This window comes from Somniosus microcephalus, chromosome 16 (genome assembly GCF_052327205.1).
Source record: "Somniosus microcephalus isolate GS21.2 chromosome 16, FLI_Smic_1.0, whole genome shotgun sequence".
In the NCBI taxonomy this organism is placed as follows: Eukaryota; Metazoa; Chordata; class Chondrichthyes; order Squaliformes; family Somniosidae; genus Somniosus; species Somniosus microcephalus.
This window is the reverse complement of record NC_141002.1, coordinates 19,038,008-19,062,966: the sequence shown is the minus strand read 5'-3', so window position 1 is coordinate 19,062,966 and position 24,959 is coordinate 19,038,008. Positions and strand designations below refer to the sequence as shown.

At 45.7% G+C, this 24,959-nt stretch overlaps 1 protein-coding gene across 1 annotated transcript in view; it reads right to left on the bottom strand.

Moving 5' to 3' along the window:
- LOC147106000 (uncharacterized) overlaps positions 1 to 24,959 on the bottom strand; it is a 113,801-nt gene that overhangs the window by 6,843 nt on the left and 81,999 nt on the right. The window contains exon 2 of the mRNA XM_086008623.1: positions 1,687 to 8,102. Coding sequence (XP_085864749.1) covers positions 1,726 to 8,028 — 6,303 coding nt within the window. The 5' untranslated portion in view covers positions 8,029 to 8,102 and the 3' untranslated portion in view covers positions 1,687 to 1,725. The remainder of the gene's footprint in view (positions 1 to 1,686; positions 8,103 to 24,959) is intronic.

The following is a 24,959-nucleotide window of genomic DNA, read 5'->3' as shown; positions in this document are numbered from 1 at the left end:
CTTGACCTCCAATCCACTGATCTCCAGGAACGAATCCCCGGGAGGTGATGCAGAGTTGCAGGTAGGTTCGAACTTGCCTTGTCGCCAATGTTGTGTCCGTGTATAATAAGACACAGACTGCAGGAGAACGGTACAACAGGTGTTTACTCAACGTGGCTCACAGTGGAACTGATCTGTACAGATTACTACTCAGTGCTATATACAGGTGTGGTCACTGCCGGTACTGCAGTATACATGAGCTGTAAAAGATAGTTCCCCCCTTAAAGGTATATACATTACACTGGGCATGCTTTGTGGAGCAAAACAACACTGAAATTTTCCCAAACATGCATGAATTCCTGTCAACGAATGAACTACAGTTGCAGGACAGTGTTAAAGGTGACATCAAGTAACATATCGCTGAACTGGCAAGGCAGTTACGCGAGCACTTTCCCTCAATGGGAAACACAAACAGCTGGGTCCGCTACCCTTTCACAATTTTTTCTGCCGTACCCTTGCCGCAAGACTGGTCAATAAAAGAACAAGAGAACCTCCTGGACATCTCAACAGACGGCGGACTCAAGATTGAGTTCCATCAAAAGCAGTCGGCTGAGTTCTGGGTCCAAGTGCGAGCAGAGCTTCCCGAATTGTCAGACAGGGCTGTCAAGGTTTTGCTACCGTTTGCTACAACTTACCTGTGTGAAGGTGGATTTTCATCACTCACTGGAATTAAATCAAAGTATCGTCCGCGCTTTTGTGTAGAAAACTTACAACTCAAACTATCATCTATCACTCCAAATATGATGTGCCTATGCTCGGAGAAACAACCTCATCCGTCACGTTAATGGTGAGTAGTACTATTAAGCCATTGTTTAAGCTGTATCTGTGTATTATAATTTGTACATTTTGTACACTTCTTGGGCATTAAAGGGGTTAAAGTATTAACCTGTCTGCAGGTAGGGGTACGCGGGGCAGCTGGTAGTTCTGGAAGAGAGTGCGCAATAAGTAAAGTTTAGGAACCTTTGCTCTGGAAGGTCCTGATCCCACAGAAGCATCAATACATTCTGAGGGAAATTTGCTTTATCCTGACTTTCCTTGGGAAAAGCCACAAGAGATCCACTAGTAAACTTCAAATTCTGCCATAATTAAAAAGAAGTCTTTCTCGGTATTGTATTTTGATGTGGGTCAAAAAAAAATCTCCTCAAAATGCCTTTTCCTTTAAGTACCTTGACAATAAAACTGCTAAATGCTATCAGCACAGTTAAGTAACGCAGGCTGGCTTGTATATTCACACGGATCTCTGCTTAATGAGGTCTGAGGCCATTTTAAACTATGTTTATTACAGTCAATAAAAGAAGAGTTGACTGATTTTCTTTACTTTCTACTTCAGTTGCTTTGCGTTTTTTACAATATGCAGGTCTGGTTCGAGAGTCTCGACCCTCATTCCTTATTACACATGCCCCATTGTATTTTGTTTCTCCCTGTAGTCTCATTACATTTGGTTCCCTTACCACGATTTAAGATGCCATTGGTCAAAGTGCTGAAGATCGCACCCCTGAACTGCAAATCCCTTGGTGCAAAAACACCTTCTAAAATTAACTAACATTCCCGCTGTCTGTTGCAAGAGTTTGTGATGCAGCAACAGCAAACTGAAGGTTCTCTTCTAAGAGACTCCCTGAAACATTTACAGTTTGGATTTGCACAAACCTTTTTGCACAGCTGACATAAACATGACCGAGGCCTGCATCAGTGCTGCAGGCTGCTCCCAACTCTGCTAAGAGATAGAGCTGCAAAGTTTGACATGTCTGAAGAATGTTCTGTTGCTACGGTTTCCATTTGTTCATGTCCAACACCCAAATGACTGTTGTCACAGTTCTTAGAGGTCTCCCAATGGGCTCCTGGGCTTTCTTCTTCTGAAGATTCATCTGCCACTTTAGATTCTGGACTGAGTATTAAAGGCTTTGGTATTATATTAGACAACTCAGAAAGAACATTGTCAAGCTCTTGGTGCTCCAGCACTTTAATTTTTATTTCACTACTGACATCCATATTGGACTCACATTCATTCAAACTTTCTTGACCACTGAAAGGTTGTGATGAAGCTTCGGGATATTGTTTGTCTTGGTTTATGAGTTCATGCCCATCATGTCTGTTAATGGGGTTGTTCCCCCTGCTATTCAGCCTCATAGCAGGTACAGTTATCTCTGTTCTGCCAGCCTCAACCTGGTTGCCCACATATACTTGGGTCTCCAACGCATTGGTGATTTGGTTACTGCTGTTTTGGAGAGAAGCTCTTGGTTTGCAGGGTTCCAGCAATGCATTACTTAAAGCACTATCAGTCCAATTACCCAGGCTGTTTTCATCAGTCAGCAGATGGGACCTAGGTGTGCTCGCCACCAACTCAGGTTTGTGTTCTTCACACACAATGGCCTCTGCTCCACTGCACTGGTAATACAATCCTTGTGGATGATATTTCCCTCTATGAAGTTGCCTCCCATCGACAGTTGCAGTGAACCCAAAATGGAGACGATGCATCGCACTCAACTTGTGCACGCTCTTATTCAATTCTGCTGTACCTGCTAAACTATACAGTTCAAGTCCACCGTGTGTCCATTCTATGCAATGCTCAAAATCTAATCCTTTCTCTGTCTCCTGGTTTGGATGGTGCGATTCTGTGCTTTCTTCAGAAGGAGACCAGAAACGTAAAATGGACTCAGTAGTCATTTCCAACTCAGTTGCACTGTGGAATTCATTTTTGCTGAAAAAATTCTGATTTGCCACCTCTTTGGAATTCAAGCAATGGAGAACAGACACTTCCCTTTGTACACTTGTGGCGTCATTTGCCTCAGTTAGGGTCTCGTTACAACATACGTTTCCAGGCAGTAACTTGGAGATGTTTGTAGAAACAAGTGCATTTATTTCACTCGCACGCTTAGCGCCCACAGGATTTCCAGTCAAATCTACCTCTGGACGGAAAACACTCTCAGAATGATTAGCCACGGTGCAGAAAATGTTTGTATCAGCCAGCTGTATGGAAGACTCATTTGTGAAAGGTACAGTGCTCTGGCTGTGAGGCAACTCAGCAATGAGGTCTCTCCTTGTACTCTCTTCCAAAGCAGCCCCTGTTGCGGCACCGAGAGGTCCTTTTCCAGTTATCTCATTTGGTTGTCGTTCCAGTTGGCTGGTGGAGAAACTGCTCACTTTTCCAAAGGATCTCTGAAGCTCGTGACTGGTAGTTGCCAAAGAATTTGAAATGAGGTTCTTGTTATTTACGACTTTCCAATGTTCCCAGTATTCTGAAAGTGAAAACACAAATGTGATCCTAATCCCTAATGGCAAATCCGTGTGAGCATTTTTAGAGACCGCCACTGCTGTGCAGCCATTAAGTGTTTCCTTTTGTACCAGGGACCCCTCTGCAAGCAGCGCTCGTCCCACAGTCAGACCACCAGGGTTTACTTCCCCATTGCTGCTGTGAGGGAAGGAATGAATTACCAAAGCTGGTCTTGTATATCTTGGTCTTCTTACTGTTGGGGGCAGCACATCTTGCACCGCATGCAGAGAGTCTGAGGTAATACCATCAATGCTGCTTGATGTGTCAGAGGCTGATGAATTCTCAATTCCCACTGTGCTGCTGGCAATCGCTGCCTGAGTAGAGTTCACTGACTTTTCAAACCATTTATCACTGTTCAGCATTAGCTTTTCTTGGCTGTCTTGGGCCACTGAAATAGGCATTCCCATGTTCTCGAAGGTCCCGTTACTAGTTTCTTGTTGTGGAACTGTGTTCAGCTGCTTGCTTAATCCTTTACGTGAATCAAAAAGCCCATCAACTACATGCTCCTCATACCTGACTACACTTAGATTGGACGTATTAATAACTGAGCAAACAGTTACATCTGGCACATCACTAGGAGAGGAAGTACCCGAGCTATTCCTCAAAGGATGCCTGTTGTAGATTCCACCCAAACGCACAGAACATTGATTGGCAACTGTATTTATTAACGGTGTTAAATGTGCCAAATGCACACAGGATGAGCTGCTGGGTGAAGAAAGCAGATTGTTCAGATGACTGCCACCGTCTGCAAAAGATGGAGACAGAGTTTCCTGTTCAATCAACGGAGGTTCAACCATCAGAGTCGAAGCTGCATCGGAAACAGACAAAACAAGCTGACTTAATTTTGACAGGTTGAGATTAATCGAAGAACCATTCTCTTTACAACTCGCACCATCTGCTGGGTTGCTTTCATCGTGCAACTTTTCATCTTCTAATTGAATCGTGTTGGTTGCAACAGTATGCTGTTGCCTTTTTATTTCAGCATAAGGTGGATTATCGGGTAAGTTTTCTTCTAGCTTCTGGCAGCCTCCTACACCCACCGCACCTGAATCACCGACCAAGTAGGTCACCACATTTGGAGGTCCAGTTGCCTGCGAGGGCAAGTCGTCCTCTGCACTACTCAGTGCCATAGTGGCCGCTGGATTTTGACCGCTCTTCACTTGAATATCGGGCTGATGAAGAGAGCTCGATCGGTTTACTCCATCAGGTTTCAGTTCACCAACTGCAGAGGTTGTGTTGTCAGCATATAAAGGAGTAGCTGCTGTGTTGACCTTCCCAACCTGTTGGCTTTCTCCAGTACTAAATGAAGCAACACCTGAGCAGTCTCTGGTTGCCTTGCACCCTGTAGAAAAGGGACCAGGCGAAGCCACTACTATTTGCTTTTCAATCGATGTTACCGTATTAGATGATGGTAGAGTTATGTCCGGCCTCTGCTTTAATTCTGTACGGGAAGGATCAACCGCCAAAGAGACAACTGTGCTCTGTTCTGTATTGGTTACACCAGGAGACAATGAGGTCAGAATTGCTGCACTTTGTTCTCCGTTGTCTTCTGGAATAATACCTAAAGAGCGTAAAATGAATTCTAAGGTATCCGACTCCTTTGCTAAAAGGACCTCAGAATTTGGTACTGAGTTTAGCTCCTCAACAACTCTTTCTGGGGATGGATTATTTATTTTGCTGTCATTGGTAGTGTAATCGTCAGATGTTGGAGACTTATTTTCTATATGGAATCCGGCAGAAACCCCACTGCTGGTTTTACAATGCAATCCTGTGCGACATTGGTTATGAACTGATGGGGAAACTGAGGTTGTCTGACCACCAGACAGTTTGCAAGATGGAGCAGGGGAGGCAATGTGTTGTTCTGGAAAAGACTCTGAAGATGGAACTGAAACATCACTCTTTTGATCATTTGATTCTGCACTTGACAGGGGAACATCCACATTAGCGGTAGCTCTTTGTACTCTGCTCAGTTCTTCGGATTTTATTGTTAAAGTCAAGTTCTTCAGAAAGCCTCCTGAAGTTGCAGAGCATTCATTGATGATGTAGCCCTCTGCAATTTGCTGTCCTGGTACGCTTTGAGGAGAGGATGTAACGTCCATTTTGCCTGGAGTTTGCAGGTTCCCTGATCCTTCACTTGAACAACGTGATGACTTCTGTATTTCAGCTGGTTTTGTGGTATGTGATCTAGCAGCACTTGGGAAAATTGCACAGTTGCCTTGATGCTTTGAGCTTGTAAGTAGTTGTCTTATCAATGACTGTTCAGTTTTTTCTTCTGATTGCTTCAAGGGAGCTGCATCTTTCTCATTGCCAAAAATCTCAAATGAAGGAGCAATCTCTGCATTCAGCTTCTCTTGAGCTCTTGAATGAGAGGGAGTAGAAGAACTTGATACATTCCATTCAACACGTGGTGAATATTCATTATGCACAAATTCCGCAACTTGTTGTGCTACTGTAGTGTTCTGTGAACTTGACAAAAAATGTGGGCAACCAGCACTTGGACACCAATTATCTGCACAGTCAGTCATCTGGGAAGCATGGTTGTCATGAGGTGACTGTGCAGCACTGACAGATGTGGTATTCATTTGGTCCAGTTCAGACGAAGATGGTTGAACGGTGGTTGAAGAGACTTCCATCTTCTGCCGTTTTGAATGACCATTCATTTTATTTATATACGAAGTCCGCAACATATCATATAACGCTTTGATTTCTTTTAAACTTTGTTCATCATGCTGAGGCATGTTTGTCTTTAGGACTGGAGCATCTGTCTGATTAACGTCTGATGCATTTCTGGCATCCAGTGACTGCATAGAATGACTATATCTTCCATTTTGTTGGCTTGAACCAAGATAATTGGGGATATCAGATACAGAGGCTAAGGTTTTCAGACTCTTTGAGCTGGACTTTAAACTGTTAAATGAATAATTTTGTATGTTGCCCTCGGCACCTAAAGCCCCACAGTGGGCATGGGAATAAGAAGTTGCTGCATCATCTTGACAAACAAAATTTTCCTCCTGAGCTTGGAGAGATGGGTCAGTTTGTTCGTTCATTGAATGGCAATGTTGGTGATTTACCACATGAGAAGCTGAAGCTTGTTGCATGCCTTGTCTTGGAAAATCAGGATTGTTGTTCATATTTCTGCTTTGTGCGCAGTGATCGCTCATTGATGGAGCATCGCTCAGATCCTTAAAGTTTGAATAAGTAGTTGGGTTTGTGTTCAGGGACATATGGTTAACACAGGAAATCTGTAAGTTGTCTCCTTTCCATTCAGCCTCTTTATCCTTCTGTAGCCTCTGAAGTACTGATGGAGGACATGAATCAAGGATTTCTACGCATCCATTCACCAAATCGACTGATCTTTCAGGTATTATACTGAGATCCTTACACAATGCATCCTGTGCTGTAAATTGACAAGATTGCAGCATTGCAGGATTTTGCTGTGGTATATTCACTTCACGTGACTGTAGATTAACCTGTTCTGCTCTTTTCTTTTTTTCCATTATCTCAAATGCATAAATCAAGGCCTTCAACTCTCCACTTGTAAGTTCTGCAAGAAACCTCAGCACATCTGTAGACTTTCTCTTCCTTGAAGACTGAGAATTCTTTTGTGAGTATATATCTGAAATGTTTTGCTCTCTGTAGGTGGATTCAGAATCTATACAGTGATTTTGAAAAGCTATGCCACTATCCCTCTGAGCAGTTGTTGGCAGAACAGAAGCAGGCATTGAACAGTCTGGGCCAGGAATCTGAGTACAAAGTGTATCTCCACTTGCCATTGTTCCATACACATTCTCAAGTGCTTCTTCATGGCTACGTTTCCTAAAATGGTTTCCAGTTGACACTTGTGGTGCTGAGATGCTGTCCCTTCGCAGCACCTGCATTCCCTCTCCCTGCTGGCCAGTCTCAAACATGCTGTAGTCATTGGACGCTTTGTAAACTCTAGTATTTACGCTTTGAAATGAGTCCAAATTATGATAGTCTACATTGGAAGACTGCTGACTAACAGTACGGCTAGCAGGGACTTGTTGATAAATGGTATGTGCACGGTTATTCCAACAATGTTCAACGGGTCTAGCAGCAAAAGCCGTCTTACTACCAGACCAACTTGGAGGTTGCTCTGAAGTGGGGCACATCTTGTGGTTTAGCACAGGTGATCTGACCCGAGCAGCTAGAGGGCTCTGAGCCCCGGGCTGTACGCCCGTGGAAGTGGGACTCTGATACGGTGAGAAATTCCTGACGGTTGGATGGGCCTTTCGGTTCCACCATGTTGATCTATTTTGAGAAGGAACAAACTCACACAGAGTTCTAAAGGACGATGGACCTGACCGCATTGATCTGTTGTGAAAACAGGTAGGTTGGCTTCCAGTTGTCAGAGACCTTGAACAGGCAGGGTGGAATCTAGTTTTAGTTTGGGAACCTCCAGTTAGGGTGGACAGTAGGTATGAAGGATAAAAAGTGGCATCACCGCAAGAAGACGATAATTCATTTGAAGGATAGGCAAGTCGATTGGCATCTTCAGGTGGATAGATTGGTGCTGATTCATTTGCAGAATAGGTAGATCCACAAGTGACCTTCAAAGGCTGGTGATTTGATGAAGGCAACCCATTATAAGCATATTCAGATCTCCTAAGAGTCTGTTGGGACTGTGGATATGATGCCATCAGCCCATTTTGATTGGTGAAAGCTTGGTGAGCATAGTTATTTGGAACACCACGTTGCATCTTTTGTCGCCTTAACTTGGTTGCACTCGATCAGCTTTGTTCTTTTTGTTGTCTTATTAAATGATTCCTGTGACCTGTGAATAAGAAAAAGTGAGAACTTTAACAAATACAAAAAAAAATGATGTATCATCTATATATTAAAAAAAAATCCTGCCCACAAACCCGACTTTCTGTTGTCACAATTTTTGGTCACAGGTTTGTGTCAACTTTTCCTATTGGAAATTGGTATGTCAACACTTCCCATTCATTTGTACTATAAACTGTCACAATATAGTTCATAGCTTCATAGAAACTTATAGCACAGAAGGAGGCCATTCGGCCCGTCGTGCCTGTGCTGGCTCTTTGATAGAGCAGTCATGCTCAGTCCCACATCCCCGCTTTTTGTCCATAACCCTGTAAGTTCCTCCAACTCCCTTTTAAAATTATTTATGGAATCAGCTTCCACCACCTTTTCAGGTAGAGCATTCCAGACCCCGACAACTCTGAGTGAAAAAAAATTCTCCTCTCTCGATCTTTTGCCAATGAAGTTGTAGGCTTTGGCCACAAGGTGACACTGCGGAGCAAATTCCTGACGCTTTTCTCCCAGCTCCGCCTTGCTTATTTCCAGGTAAAAAAAACTTAGGGCGAAAAATTCGGGGGCTTTACGCCGCCCGTTACTGTCAAAAAATGGCGAAAGAGCAGTGGCTGCCACTCTTTTGCCAGCTGGTGGTGGGTCCCGTGGCGTCCTCCATTTTGGACCTCCCCGTAGCGGTGCCGGTAAGTATTAGCGCCCTGCAAAAAAAATGGCGGATTGATGACGTCACACGCCGACTTAATGTCACCAGGTCGAACTTCAACCGTAGAGCTGTGTTCAGTGCTGGGTCAGAACCATGCCAGGTAAACCCAGTGTGAAAGCATACTGACAGAGGCGCTGTCAGCACGTCTTAATGGGACACACACATCTTTCAGGTAAGTTTGCGTTTAAGCTTTTGTACTTAAAAAAAATTTTTTGTTGAAGTGGTGGCTTGCTCCAATAGATGTTAAAAGTTTTTTAAATGTGTAGGGAGTGCTGCTGGATGCTTTTAAGGCCTCGGATGGTAAAGGAAGGCCTCTGAGAAAACAGAAAATGCTACAAATACTCAGCAGGTCAAGCAACATCCATAGAGAGAGAAACAGAGTTCACATCTCAGGTCAAGATGCTGCCTGACCGGCTAAGTATTGCCAGCATTATATGCTGTAATTTCAGGTTTCCAGCATCCGCTCGCAGAGGAAAGAGGAAGAAACAGAAGAGGAGGAAGCCAAAGAGGAGGAAGCAGAAGAGGAGGAAGCAGAAGAGGAGGAAGCAGACAGAAGGGTGCATTCCAGACAGCCCCTTTCCAGCCGGGATATTGGGATGGAATCATCTGCCTGCAGTACCAATGGCCACGACCCCAATTCCCCTTTCCACATTTGACCCACACCTTCCCTCTGTTACTGACCATCACACCGTCCTCTTGGCCACTATGCTGAAACAAAAGCCATCATAAAGCAAACTTTCTAATCCAACTTTGTACATCTATCCATCCAATATGACATCAAGGAATCAACTCATCATCCTTATGTATTCACTTGTGTGTGCCTTTGCCTATCCTAGTGCTGTCACGCAGTGCTACCAACGTTCCCTCTAATTGTTTCTGTACTGAGCCGGCCACGAACTCCTTTCAGCGCGACCTTTTTGTCCATGGGCAAATTTTACAACAACAACATTTACAACAACAACTCTTACAACAACAATGACAAGGCTCATGGGATAAAGGGGAAAGTTTTGGCGTGGATAGGGAACTGGCTGTCAGATAGAAAACAGAGAGTTGGAATAAACGGCTCATTTTCTGAATGGCAGGCAGTAACAAGTGGGGTACCACAGGGATCTGTCCTGGGCCCCCAGCTGTTCACAATTTACATTAATGACCTGGATCAGGGAGTCGGATGCAGCATTTCCAAATTTGCAGACGACACTAAACTAGGAGGGGGGGTGGGCTCAGAGGAAGAGACCAGGAAGCTCCAGAGCGATTTGGACAGACTGGGCGATTGGGCGGATAAATGGCAGATGCACTATAATGTGGACAAGTGCGAAGTTATCCACCTTGGGTGCAGGAACGGGAGGGCAAATTATTATTTAAATGGCAATAGATTGGGAGAGGGGGAAGTACAGAGAGACCTGGGTGTTCTTGTACACCAGTCACTGAAGGCGAGCATGCAGGTGCAACAGGCGGTCAAGAAGGCAAACGGTATGCTGGCCTTCATAGCAAAAGGGTTAGAATACAGGAACAGGGATACCTTGCTGCAGCTGTACAGGGCACTGGTGAGACCACACCTCGAGTACTGTGTACAGTTTTGGTCGCCTCATCTGAGGAAGGATGTTCTTGCCATGGAGGGGGTGCAGCGGCGATTCACCAGGCTGATACCAGGAATGGCGGGAATGACCTATGAGGAGAGACTATGTAGTTTAGGGATGTACACACTGGAGTTTAGAAGATTGAGAGGGGACCTCATAGAAGTGTATAAAATTCTGACAGGTCTAGACAGACTGGATGCAGAAGGAATGTTTCCCTTGGCGGGTGAGAACAGAACTAGAGGACATAATTTAAGGATAAGGGCTAAACCATTTAGGACAGAGATGAGGGGGAATTTCTTCACTCAGAGAGTGGTGAACCTGTGGAACTCATTGCCACAGAGGGCAGTGTACGCCAGCTCATTAAATATATTTAAGAGGGAATTAGATATATTTCTACGGGCAAAAGGGGTTAAGGGTTACGGAGAGAAGGCGGGGACGGGATACTGAATTAAAGGATCAGCCATGATCTCATCGAATGGCGGAGCAGGCACGAAGGGCCGAATGGCCTACTCCTGCTCCTATCTTCTATGTATCTATGTATCTATGACAGCAACAGCAACCACTTAAAGTATATATACATAATGCCATATTGCCACCCCACCGTCTCAAATCATGAGACAATCAGACAAGGTTCTCTACAAGTTTAACATAACTTCTCTGCTTTTGAATTCTATTCCTCTAGAAATGAACCCCAGTGCTTCATTTGCACTTTAATGGCTTTTTTAAACTGCGTTGCTACTTTTAATGATTTGTGAATCTATACCCTTAGATCCCTTTGCACCTCCACCCCATTTAGACTCTTATTTTCCAAGGAGTAGGTCGCCTCCTTATTCCTCCTACCAAAATGCACCACCTCACACTTATCTATATTGAAATTCATTTGTCATTTACATGCCCATTCTGCAAGTTTGTTCCTGGTAGAATTAATTAAAAGCTTTTAGTTCATCATGTACAAACTCTATTTAAAAAAAAATACTTGTTAGAAATGACTGGGATATAAAAGAACTGCACAATAATGCATTAACACTTCAGAAACGTCGCTCAGTTATACGGTTATGCATCAACAAACAATCTGAAAAAGGCATATCTATTCGTGCAATTTGTATTAATTTTAAAGTTTTCAAAGTATTAGCCCATCCCTCATATCACTATAGCAGTGGCTGCACAAGCAGCAGGAGCAGTGGCTTTCCTATGGCGCTGATGTGCTGTACGTCCACATAAGTGATTAGAATATTAATCACAATGCAACCAACCAACAAATATAAAGTGCTGTAGGAGGACACAAATAACCTCCCAGAGATGCCGGGGAACATAGGGCCTGATGAAAGGGTGGAACTGAAAGAAATCAGTATTTGTAGGGAAATGGTGTTAGGAAAATTGATGGGACTGAAGGCCGATAAATCCCCAGGGCCTGATAATCTACATCCCAGGGTACTTAAGGAAGTGGCCCTAGAAATAGTAGATGCATTGCTGGTCATCTTCCAGAACTCGATAGACTCTGGAACAGTACCCATGGATTGGAGGGTAGCTAATGTTACCCCACTATTCAAAAAAGGTGGTAAAGAAAAAGTGGGGAATTATACCTGACATCAGTAGTGGGGAAAATGCTAGAATCTATTATAAAAGATGTAATAGCAGAGCACTTGGTAAGCAGTGACAGGATCGGACAAAGTCAACATGGATTTACAAAAGGTAAATCATGCTTGACTAATCTACTGGAATTTTTTGAGGATGTAACTGGTAAAATAGATAAGGGAGAACCAGTGGATGTGGTGTATTTGGACTTTCAGAAGGCATTCGATAAGGTCCCACATAAAAGATTAGCGTGCAAAATTAAGGCACATGGGATTGGGGGCAAGGTATTGACTTGGATAGAGAACTGGTTGGCGGACAGAAAGCAAAGAGTTGGAATAAACGGGTCGTTTTCCGAGTGGCAGGCAGTGACTAGTGGGGTACCGCAAGGATCGGTCCTAGGACCCCAGCTGTTCACAATATATATTAATGATCTGGACGAGGGAATTGGATGTAATATCTCCAAATTTGCAGACGACACAAAGCTGGGTGGGAGGGTAAGCTGTGAGGAGGATGTCGTGAAACTCCAGTACGATTTGGACAGATTGGGTGGTTGGGCAGAAACATGGCAAATGCACTATAATGTAGATAAATGTGAGGTTATCCACTTTGGTGGCAAAAACAGGAAGGCAGATTATTATTTGAATGGCAATAGATTGGGAGAAGGGGAAGTGCAAAGAGACCTGGGTGTTCTTGTGCACCAGTCGCTGAAGGTAAGCATGCAGGTGCAGCAGGCGGTTAAGAAGGCAAATGGTATGTTGGCCTTCGTAGCAAGAGGGTTCGAGTACAGGAACAAGGATGTCTTGCTACAGTTGTACAGGGCCTTGGTGAGACCACACCTTGAGTATTGTGTGCAGTTTTGGTCGCCTTACCTGAGGAAGGACGTTCTTGCCATGGAAGGAGTGCAGCGAAGATTCACCAGGCTGATACCTGGGATGGCAGGAATGACATATGAGGAGAGATTGTGTCGATTGGGCTTATACTCACTGGAGTTTAGAAGATTGAGAGGGGATCTCATCGAAACCTATAAAATTCTGTCAGGCCTGGACAGACTAGATGCAGGAAGGATGTTTATGATGGCCGGGGAGTCCAGAACCAGGGGTCATAGTCTAAGGATAAGGGGTAGGACATTTAGGACTGAAATGAGGAGGAATTTCTTCACCCAAAGAGTGGTGAACCTGTGGAATTCTCTGCCACAGAGGGCGGTGGAGGCCAGTTCATTAAATATATTCAAAAAAGAGTTGGATATATTTCTTAAGGCTAAAGGGATCAAGGGATATGGGGAGAAGGCAGGGACAGGGTACTGAAATTGGATGATCAGCCATGATCTCATTGAATGGCGGAGCAGGCTCGAGGGGCCGAATGGCCTACTCCTGCTCCTATCGTCTATGTTTCTATGTTTAGTTCACAGTATTAAAAAGAATTGAACAATTGAGCAAGAACGGGTATCCATATTTCAACTTCAATCACTTCCATTAATAAACGTGGTCTTCTTGAACCAGCACCCCACCCCCCATGTAACATGTCAGAAATGCAGCACTTATTCACAGGTGCAGAAAAACACATATACAATTATGCATAACCGAATTAAAAACAAAAAGCAAGAGAAGCTATGAATTAATAGAAATAAACATTCATCTTTCTTCCAGGACAGGAGAACCAATCAGACTGACTTGGAAATGTTTACTAATATGTTGATGTAAAGATGTTAATTTACGAATTTCGCTTCTAATTTTTTTCTCTCAAACATTCTCCACAATATTAATCCCTGCTCTTATCACGAAGTGTTGAATTATTTTAGGTACTTTGTAATTAAATAGTGGGAAACAAACTTCATTGTACTCTCAATTTTTAATCTCCTATTTCAAACATTTATACCAAATCAAAATTGTACATTAATACGATAGCAAAATACTGCGGATGCTGGAAATCTGAAATAACAACAGAAAATGCTGGAAATACTCAGCAGGCCAGGCAACATCCAGGAGAGAGAAACAGAGTTAACGTTTCAGGTCTGGGACCCTTCATCAGAACTGGAAAAAGCTGGAGATGTAACAGATATTAAGCAGGTGCAGAGACAGGGGGGGGCGTTAGGAGGGGAGGAAGGAATTGAAAGAACACCCTGTACTTTTGTAAGAGGCAGGAAAGATAAAATGTTGCAAATGGGAATGGCAAAAATCATACTGCATGAAAAATGGGGGCAGGGATAATTATCTGAAATTGTTGAACTCGATATTGAGTCCGGCAGGCTGCAAAGTGCCTAATCGAAAGAGGAGGTGCTGTTCCTCGAGCTTACGTTGAGCTTCATTGGAACAATGTAATAGGCCGAGGACAGAGAGATCAGAGTGGGAGTGAAGCGGAGAATTAAAGTGACAGGCGACCGGAAGCTCAGGGTCACCCTTACGGACTGAACGGCGGTGTTCCGTAAAGCGGTCGCCCAACCTGCGTTTGGTCTCCCCAGACTCAACATCGAGTTCAACAATTTCAGATAATTATCCCTGCCCCCATTTTTCATGTTGTATTAATTTTGCCACTCCCATTTGCAACATTTTATCTTTCCTGCCTCTTACAAAAGTACAGGATGTTCTTTGAATTCCTTCCTCCCCTCCTAAACCCCCGGCTCCCTGTCTCTGCACCTGCTTAATATCTGTTACATCTCCAGCTTTTCCAGTTCTGATGAAGGGTCCCAGACCTGAAACGTTGGCCCAGTAATTCCTGTCACAACGCGTGAGTACGGACGGGGTACTCACGCGTGTGATCGGAGGAATTGCCGGTTTTCAGCATGCACAACGCATGCGGTGAAAACCGGCATTTCCTGTCCTCTGACCCAAGGGGTTAAGAGGCAGAACGCGCGCGACTGCACAGGCAGCGCGTGCGCACTGAAATTCCTTTTTTTTTCCAGAGTTGCCCGAGTGTAAAGGCCTCCGGTTTTTACGCGTGGAAAAACCAGACGTAAGTACTTAGTTTTACAGGTAAGTGGGCTTTTAGTACAATTTAGAATTTTTTTTTCCACAGGTTTATTATTTTTAAAGAATTTACAGTAAGGTAAGTTTAGTTTTAGACCCTATTTTTTAAAAATTTATTTTTTTCAAAAAATTGATTAATTGTTTAAAACATTTAAAAAAACTTATTTATAGTTAATATAATCAGTGGGATGTTTTTAAAAATGTTATTTATAGTTTAAGTAGTGTTTTGGCAGCCCATACTTTTCCTGAGTTTGACAGCTCTTACTATCAAACTCATGAATGAGTTTCCCCTCCCCTGATTGGCTGCACAGTGCTCACCTGATCCCAGCTGGCACATCGCACTAACTACGCCGCTGGATCAGGTAAGCACATCGCGCCGACATCTGAACCGGGCCAGTGACAGGAAATGCAAGCAGGCCCGGGCTTCAGATGTCGGTGCGCAGGGTGAGTGCACATCGGGGGCTTGCACGTGCAGCAAGCTCCCGATCCTAATTTCAGGGCCATTAACTCTGTTTCTCTCTCCACGGATGCTGCCTGGCCTGCTGAGTGCTTCCAGTGTTTTCTGTTGTTATTTCAAAATTGTACATTATCAGTTTAATCAAAGTATTTTCTGTGTCTTTCTCAATAAACAAATAGTAGTTTCTTCTAAAGTAGCTTCATGCAATTTTTATACATCGTTACATAACTCGTTTCTATTAACACTCCACTAAACATTTAAGAGGAAATCTATATTTATGTTATTCCTGGGACTTGTTAGGACTATGGAACAACAGACAAAATAAAATGATTTGTGTTTTTCCCCTTTTTTGGTTCTCTTCCTAAACATCTTAATGATATATTTTTTTTAAAAGTCAATAAAAAATATATAACTCCTACAAATCCTCCCCAGCCCTCCCCCTCCTCAACAGCATGGTTGCATGTTTGTGTAAAGCTATTCACTTCTGTCGATCATCAAAATCAAATATTGAGAAATTTAAATTTTAAAACGTTTTAAGCAATTCAGAGCCTCTTTAAAAGTGTTTGGACTTCAAGACCTGGTTGAAACTTGTTTAGATGAGGGGAAAATTGATTTTTGCTTGTTTCTTTCAAAATCGAAACTTGGGGAGGTGCGGAGGAGTGCTTTTTAACACTCATTTTTTGTGAAAAGTTCATTAAAAATCTTTAAATTCTTTCAAGTCTCATTGCAGCTTTGACAGAAGAAGTTGCTCCAAGTTTCTCTTTCCCTCTTCAATGCTGTTGTTAAACATAAAACAAAAAAATAATAAAATAAACTCTAATTCCAAACGGAGCTCAAATAAGAAAGTGCATATTGTGATTAAACTTCCTAAGAAGACGGTGAGGTTATCTATCCCCACTGTAGTGTCCGTGTGTAGATAAAGACACTGAAGACAGGAGTTGGTTCATAGGTATTTACTAAGCAAGTCTGGGGGGGTTTCTAAAGGATATACACAATACACAGGCTTATATAGCCCAAGTGGCAATTACCGGCATTACGCACACCTGGGGCTCTTAAAGGCACATACACCATAATTGCTCTTAAAGGCACATACACCACACCCACCCTTGGCGATGAGTTGGGATCAGATTTGGAGAAGTTGTTTCCTCATTTTCTGCTGCCGTTCCCTCTGTCTCTCACAGACTCTGAGGTACAAACAGGGACACAAACTTTTTCCCCTCTTTCATAACATGATTTAAATAACCCTGATAAACTCACCTGGCAAAATTTAACTGGAACTTACCGCAGGACAATCAACATAACTTTCCTGTATTTTTTTCCGGCTTTAAACAACTTTCCAAATTTTTAAAAAAGATCTTACCGCGGGCCTAAAAATTGTTTGCTTTAGCCTCCTTCCAGCGGCCATTGTACATGTGCTGCGCCTCCACCTGTGTTGTTCCAAAGTGCGGCCGCTAATCAGTCCCCGGGAACAGACTACACGCACTCGCTGTTAGGACTTGCTTCTGTGTCAGGTGTCCATCACATCTCTAGGTCATTGTCCGATTAGGATATGCTAACATTGGAGATTAGTCAGAACAATGGAAGTAGCAACTAGCAGACATGTTGGCTACATCCCATGTGAGGTGCGAGTATCAGGCATTGGCCAGAACAATGGAAGCACCCAAGTAGTATCACATTTTGGATCCACCCAGGACTACAGATATCTCCAAGATATTCAGCGTTCCTCGAACCACTGCTCTCACCGTATCCTGAAGTCCACGCTGAATGCCATGCGACGCCACATGAACACTCTCGACCTCGCACCGGCTCACTCTATCTCAAAGCTGTCCTGGTCCGCAGTTCCATTTCATCCTTCGCCTCATCCAGCGCTTTAACAAAAAACTTTTTTTCTTTCTTTCAGGTGTCAAGGATCGCAAGCTTCAACAACTCTTGGACACCAACGCCCCTCCGGAACCTTCTTCTCCTTCACTTTCCTCTGACCCCATCCCTTCTCCCAATCTCAACCCCTGCTGCACTTTCATTATCCCCTCTGACCCCGAACAATCAGTCCTTAGCAAAGGCCTGAGCTTCATCCCTTACACCACCACCACAATGAATTTCGAGCTCGGCATGATGCTGAGCTCTTTTTCCGTCGCCTTCATCTCTGTGCCCACTTCTTTGGCCAGGAGTCTTCCCCCCGCACGGCTGACCCTTTCTCCCGCTTTCAGAATTCCCGTTCTACCTGGACCCCTCCCCCTGGCCTCTTACCCTCTCTAGATCTTTTCATCGCTAACTGCCGCCGTGACATCGGCCGTCTCCATTTCACTGCTCCCCTCACTCACTCCAACCTACCTCCCTCTGAACTTGCAGCACTCCATTCTCTCAGATCCAACCCTGACATTGTCATTAAACCTGCTGACAAGGGTGGTGCTGTTGTTGTTTGGCGAACCGACCTCTACCTAGCGGAAGCTGAACGGCAACTCTCTGACACCTCCTCCTACCTCCCCCTGGACCATGACCACACTACCGAACACCAAGCCACCGTTTCTAAGACTGTCACTGACCTCATCTCCTCTGGAGATCTTCCCCCCACAGCTGCCAACCTCATAGTTCCTCAACCCCACACAGCCCGCTTCTACCTCCTTCCCAAGATCCACAAACAGGACTGCCCTGGTAAACCCATCGTTTCAGCCTGTTCTTGCCCCACGGAACTTATCTCTTCCTATCTCGACTCTATTTTTTCTCCCCTTGTCCAGTATCTTCCCACCTACATCTGCGACTCTTTGACGTCCTCCACCACTTTAACAGTTTCCAGTTTCCTGGCCCCAACCGCCTCCTTTTCACCATGGACGTCCAATCCCGCTACACCTTCATCCCCCACCAGGATGGCCTGAGGGCGCTCCACTTCTTCCTTGAACAGAGGCCCGACCAGTCCCCATCCAACACTATCCTCCTCCGCCTGGCTGAACTTGTTCTCACATTGAACAACTTCTCCTTTGACTCCACTCATTTCCTCCAAATCAAAGGTGTTGCTATGGGTACCCACATGAGTTCTAGCTATGCCTGCCTTTTCGTGGGATATGTGGAACACTCTTTGTTCCAGTCCTACTCGGGTCCCCTCCCTCACCTCTTTTTCCGGTACATTAATGATTGTATCGGTGCCGTTTCCTGCTCTCGCCCTGAACTAGATAATTTCATTCACTTTGCTTCCAATTTCCACCCTTCCCTCACCTTCATATGGTCCATCTCCGACTCTTCCCTTCCCTTCCTCGACTTCCCCGTCTCCATCTCTGGGGATAGGTTATTGACAAACATTCACTACAAGCCCATTGACTCCCACTGCTACCTGGACTACACTTCTTCCTACCCCACCTCCTGTACGGACTCTATTCCATTTTCCCAGTTCCTCCGTCTCCGCCGCATCTGTTCTGACGATGCCACCTTCCATACCAGTGCTTCCGACATATCTTCCTTTTTCCTCAACCGAGGATTCCCCTCTACTGTGGTTGACACGGCCCTTGACCGTGTCCGTTCTATCTCCCGCACTTCTGCCCTCACCCCTGCCCCTCCCGGAACCATGATAGAGCTCCCCTTGTCCTCACCTTTCACCCCACCAGCCTCCACATTCAACGGATCATCCTCCGCCATTTCCGCCACCTCCAGCGTGATCCCACAACCAAAGGGACCGCTCCCACTGCGACACCCTAGTCCACTCCTCTATCACCCCCAACAGCCCTTCCCCTTCGCCCGGCACCTTCCAGTGCAAGCGCAGGAGATGCAACACATGCCCTTATACCTCCCCCCTTCCCACTGTCCAGGGCCGCAAACACCCCTTCCAGGTAAAACAGCGATTTACTGGTACTTCTTGCAATTTAGTATACTGTATTCGCTGCTCACGATGCGGTCTCCTCTACACTGGGGAGACCAAACTCAGATTGGGTGACCGCTTTGTGGAACACCTCCTTTCAATCCATAAGGGTGACCCCGAGCTTCCGGTCACCTGTCACTTTAATTCACCGCTCCACTCCCACTCAGACCTCACCGTCCTCGGCCTCTTGCATTGTTCCACGGAAGCTCAGTGTAAGCTTGAGGAACAGCACCTCATCTTTCGATTAGGCACTTTACAGCCTTCTGGACTCAACATAGAGTTAAACAATTTCAGACCATAACCTCGGCCCCTATCATATATATATTTTTTATCCACACTTTTTGTTTGTTGCCTTCTGTTCTTCTCCCCCACATGGCAGTTGTCTTTCATTCTGCCAGCGCAATTTACACTTCATCTAGAGCCATCCTTTGTTTCTTAACCTGTCCCATTACCATCTCCTCTCGCCTTGAATATCTCTTAATGTCTCGTAACCTCTCCTGCCTTCTATCCTATCACAGACCTTCCCTTTTGTCCTTTCATCCCCACCCGCCTTACCCAGCCCCTCCACTTGCTTAAACATCTGTTCCATTTCCTGTTTTTTTCCAGTTCTGACGAAAGGTCATCGACCTGAAACATTAACTCTGTTTCTCTCTTCACAGATGCTGCCTGACCTGTTGAGTATCTCCAGCATTTTCTGTTTTTATTTCAGATTTCCAGCATCTGCAGTATTTTCTTTTAGTATCACATTAACTATCTGGGATTGTCTAGGTCATCCTGTTCCTTTTGTAATATTAAGGCCGCATGTCAGGTTGAACTGATTAACAGTTAAACCATCAAGATGGCTATTATGTCAAGTCTGGAGGTTTGGCGAGAGGGAACTTCGCTTCAATAAACATTCTGGGCATCATGTGATATGACTCACAAAAAAAGGGGGATACAAAGAACAGGTAACAGCCTTCTTGAGTTAGAGCTCACGGGACGGTCAGAAGTCCAACACCTACGGAGGCTAAGCTTGATCACCTCGGGTCTGTAGGAAGCCAGGTTGTTTGAGTCTATTGTATAACTGTAATAGTTATTACACAATTGGTGTCTGAGTAATAAACTTGCATTTGGAGACGACGCTCGAGCCTGAATCACGAGGAATCATTTAATTGAGTTTAAGAGATTTCCTTACATATTGGCGTCCCTGGGTGGACCCGAGTTAACGTGATGAAAAAAGTAAGTTTGATTGCTAGACATGGTTCCAATGGGAGGGGTACGGTTTGCGACTAAGTGAAATAAATTAGTGGACGGTCTCTCGGTCACAAGTTGAGTACAGGAGGTAGGCGCTTTGGCGGAAGAGTTAGTCAGTACTATTCAGAAATATGTGGGCAAGAAGCTAGGAGCATGTAAATCATTAGTGTCTGAGGTAGACAGTCTGGGACAGATGTCGGAATTACACAAAAGGTTACAGAGGAAAAGAAAATTAAATGGCATGATTGGAAAGCCATGATTATTCTGTGGCAAACGCAGAAAATAACCAAATTAAAAGAAGAATTAGAAGGCCAAAAGGGAGTGGCGGAGATGAACTCGAGTAGGTTGAGTGAGGTTGAGAAGCAGTTAGAGAACTAAAAGCAACATTGCGAGTCTCTGTCCGGATCACTTTCTTATTTATGGATTGAGATTGGTGATAAGATGAGAAGATTGATGCAGTGTGAGGCAGAGCTGGGAGAAAAGAAAGGGCTGGTAGAACAATACCAAAGGAAAACCGAAGAACTGAGTGCCGCCCTAAGGAGTGTTCTTAAGCAATGAGTGGAGGACCAGAAAATTGCTGGAAAGGGAGACAATCATGATGTGTGTCAAAACAGATTCGGGAGTTGAAGGATAAGTTGGAGCAACAATGGGGTCTTGTGTTCGCTGTATCGGGGCGATGGGTTGGCGAACAGGAAAGTTCAGCGGGAGAAATAGAGTGCAACAATCTCGCATGGGCTGCTGGGAATATGAACGTAGAAGGGAAGAACAGGGCGACCTGGATGAGGGCGGTGCATGTATCAGCGTAGAGGGAAAAGGGTTGATGATGCCCCTTCCAAGGTAACAAAGAAAGACGCAAGAGGGGAGGATGTGGGAACCACCACAGTACCATTTGATGCTCTTCAATTGAGAGAGATAGCCCAGAATATCCCATAGGGAGGATCTGCGTCCCAGTATAACCGCAATAGAACAAGTAGCTGGACTACAAAATTGTGATGAGGGGGAAAGGATGAAATTGCTACGCCGTGTGTGTCATCCAGACGTGTATAAGACTCTACCCGCCTCATTTAGGAAAGGCGCTGGGACCTGGAGAGGGGTGAAAGAAGCAGTGTGGAAAGCGTCTGATCACAATGTCCTAAAAGGCCTCCGGAATGCAAGCAGGAGGCCAGTGAGCCCCGAATATGTTTGCAGACCGATTATGGAATCACTATCGGGCAGTTTTCCCCGGGCACGATCGTGATAGTGACGATCGGTTCGGAGTCAGGCAGTGGATTCAATACCTGTTAGGGGCCGTGCATGAAAAGTATAATGCAATTAATGATATTGACGATCCCTCCAATGAAAACCACAATGAGGAGTGGGTAAGGGGGTGGATGAACCTGAAGTGGGAACAAGTAAAATCCCAAAAGGCAAAGATCCATGTGATCCAGGCCCCAGGTGTACGTCCCACAATGCCTCCATGGAGGAACGAGGGGCACCCACAGTATGGGCCCCCCGTCCGGCACTCCCCTAAAACCCAGACTCGGTCAGCTCCAGGGTGTTGGAACTGTGGCCAAAGGGGCCATTTTTCCAAGCAATGTCCAAATGGGGGATCTAGTTGGCCTCATGGGAAGGGCCCGATAGGAAGAGGGTTCGATGAGGTGGACTGTTTGCAGAAAGAGATTGAGGAATTAAAACGATATATGAGGGAATCCGGGCAGGTGGGGCAGTGTACGCCCGGGCCGAGTAATTCTCCAAGTCCATTATGATGGTCGGCGGCCACGCTGGTACAGGGATCTGTGAGTGAGTTGCATTCAGACCCCTACGGCAGGCCCCATGTAACCGAATGTTGTTTGTCACATGTGTGTGGAGAGAAATTCCCCAGACATTCGCCTATAAAGGAGCGATAGAATTAGGAGGCTTTGGGGGAGGAATGGACCACGGTCAGCTAGTAGAAACCAGCCTGACCGTGGGCACCTTGACCACCCGTCACCCAGTTGTTTGGACAAAGGGACACAGTGAGGAGTCAGATGGCCTATTAGGGGTGGATTGGCTCCGGAAACACGATACTGTGTTAGACATGATTAATCACTGTCTGTGGCGGGGGAATACGGGCACGGGAGGGAATGTTGTAGTCTGACCCTAATGGAAAATGTGGTCCATGGGGGGTGAGGGTTGAATACCGCCTTGACCAACTTCTCAGGCACAATTTGCCCCAGGTTGAGGGGGTGATCAAGCAGGCTACATGTTGGGCCAGACATAAAACTGAGTGTGGGAGGATGGACCAGGAAGTTGATATACAAGGCCCAGATCCCATCCAGCCCACTAGACAGTACCAGTTACCGAAGGAAGCAGAGGGACCTGTGGCACAGGTCATCGAGTCCTTGGTAACACAGGGAGTGCTGCGTAAGATGGCCAGGATCTGTAATTCCCCCGTCTGGCCGGTCCGGAAACCCGATGGGGCCTGGCGGTTGACGATTGATTACAGAGAAGTCAATCGTCATTTACCAGCCGTGGCGCCAACAGTCGCCTCTTCCCCGGAGGCTCAAATGCGGACCTCGGCCACACAAACGTCTTCACGGTACTGGATGTCTCAAATGGCTTTTCGTCCATCCCCCTCACTGAACCATGTCAATATAAATTCACATTTACCCTGCAGGGCCAACAGTACACGTGGACATGCCTGCCACAGGGCTTCCACAACTCTCTGTCCATCTTTCACCAAATGTTACAAGACCAATTGGCGCACTTTTTGCGGAGAGAGGCCCTGGTCCAATATGTGGGCGATATCCTACTCCACACGGACTCCATGCAGGACCATGTGGAACTGCTCCAAGAATTGTTGACAATGATCACCCAGAGTGGGCTGAAATTAAACCCCAAAAAGGCACAGATAGCACAAGCCGATGTGACCTATCTGGGCATTGCCCTATCGCACAGGTGTAGGAAAATTGCTGAGGATAAGATAGATGCCGTCAAGGGTTCCCCGATACCTCTCGATGTCCCATCGTGCTGACGATTCCTCGGGTTGGTAGGATACTGTAGGATGTTTATTGAGGTCTTTGCAGCCTGAACGGCCCCCTTGTATGCATTACTTAGCAAAGGCGCTCCCTGGGAGTGGGGGCCCTTGCAGGAACAAGCAGTGGTACAGGTTAAACAGGCCATCGCAGATCCGCCAGCATTAAAAACTCCAGTGTAGTGTATGTACCTTTAAGACAGAACTACTTTTACAGCTCCTGTATACTGTAGTACCGGCAGTGACCACACCTGTATATAAGCCTTGCGCATGCCTCTGTACCCCAAGTCTTGGGACTACCCTCCTCCAGTAAATACATGTTTATTGCAAAGTTACAGCATCCGTGTGGTTATTGAAAAACATCATACTCTCAGAATCACGGATCTAACAGTGGCGACGAGTGTCGATTCGAATCTACCTGCAACTCTGCATTTCCCTTCGAGGATTCGCTCCGGGAGGGCGGTGTAAGAAAATCGAGGCCAGGAACACGGGCGTCGACCACGAGCAGCCGCCCCGTCGTCCGGCAGAGAGTGAACATCGCAGGGGAGGCTGTGGAGAGCCGGGCTTGGTTCCCCAGCCACGACGATCAGCAAGAGACTGACGACAGGTCCAGCGCAGACCCTTCCCAGACAGCGGCGGCTGGAGCCGACCGACGGCAGAGAGAAAGCCGAGCAGCGTCGACGGGGTAAGACAGAGGGTGAAGCGCACAGGGCGCAGCCGGGGGTTGAAAACTGAGCGGTGTCGAGGAAAAAAAGACAAACCGGAGAGAGAGAGGGTAAAGCAACAGCCGGGTTCAGGACCGAGCGGCGTCGAGAAAAAAGAACGCGCAGAACACAGCCAGGGCTCAAGGGCTGAACAGTGTCCGCGGGGAGAAGAAGGGAGAGTGCGGGAGACGCCATTGAGCTGCGGAGAAGAAGGAAGAGCGCGGGAGACGCCATTTTTAGAAGCCGCAGCGGAGAAGAAGGGCGAGCGCGGGAAGCAAGGAAAGCGCGGGAGATGCCATTTTGTGCCAGCGGAGAAGAAGGGGAAGCACGGGAGACGTCATTTTTGACAGTTAAATCACACCCAGGGATGCCGAAGAGTGGCAGTATCTCTACGTTCGACAATGAAGTCGAAGATTGGGCGACATATGTGGAACGTATTGAGGTGTACTGCAGGGCGAATGAAGTGCCAGATGCTAGGACAGCACTGGTTTTGTTAAATTCCATGGGTGCAAAAACTTATGGGTTACTGCGAAATCTAATAACCCCAGAGAAGCCGGTGAACAAGAATTTCGAAAGCATAGTAGAAATCCTACAGGACCACTTAAACCCCACACTGCTGCTGATAGCAAAACGATTTAAGTTCCATAAAAGGAACCAACACAAAGACGAAAGCAATGCTGAGTACCTAACGGAACTGCGCAAGCTATCGAAACACTGCCAGTTCGGAGCGGGACTAGCAGATACGTTAAGGGACAAGTTTGTGTGTGGGCTACAAAGTGAAGGAACCCAGAAACGGCTTCTATCAGA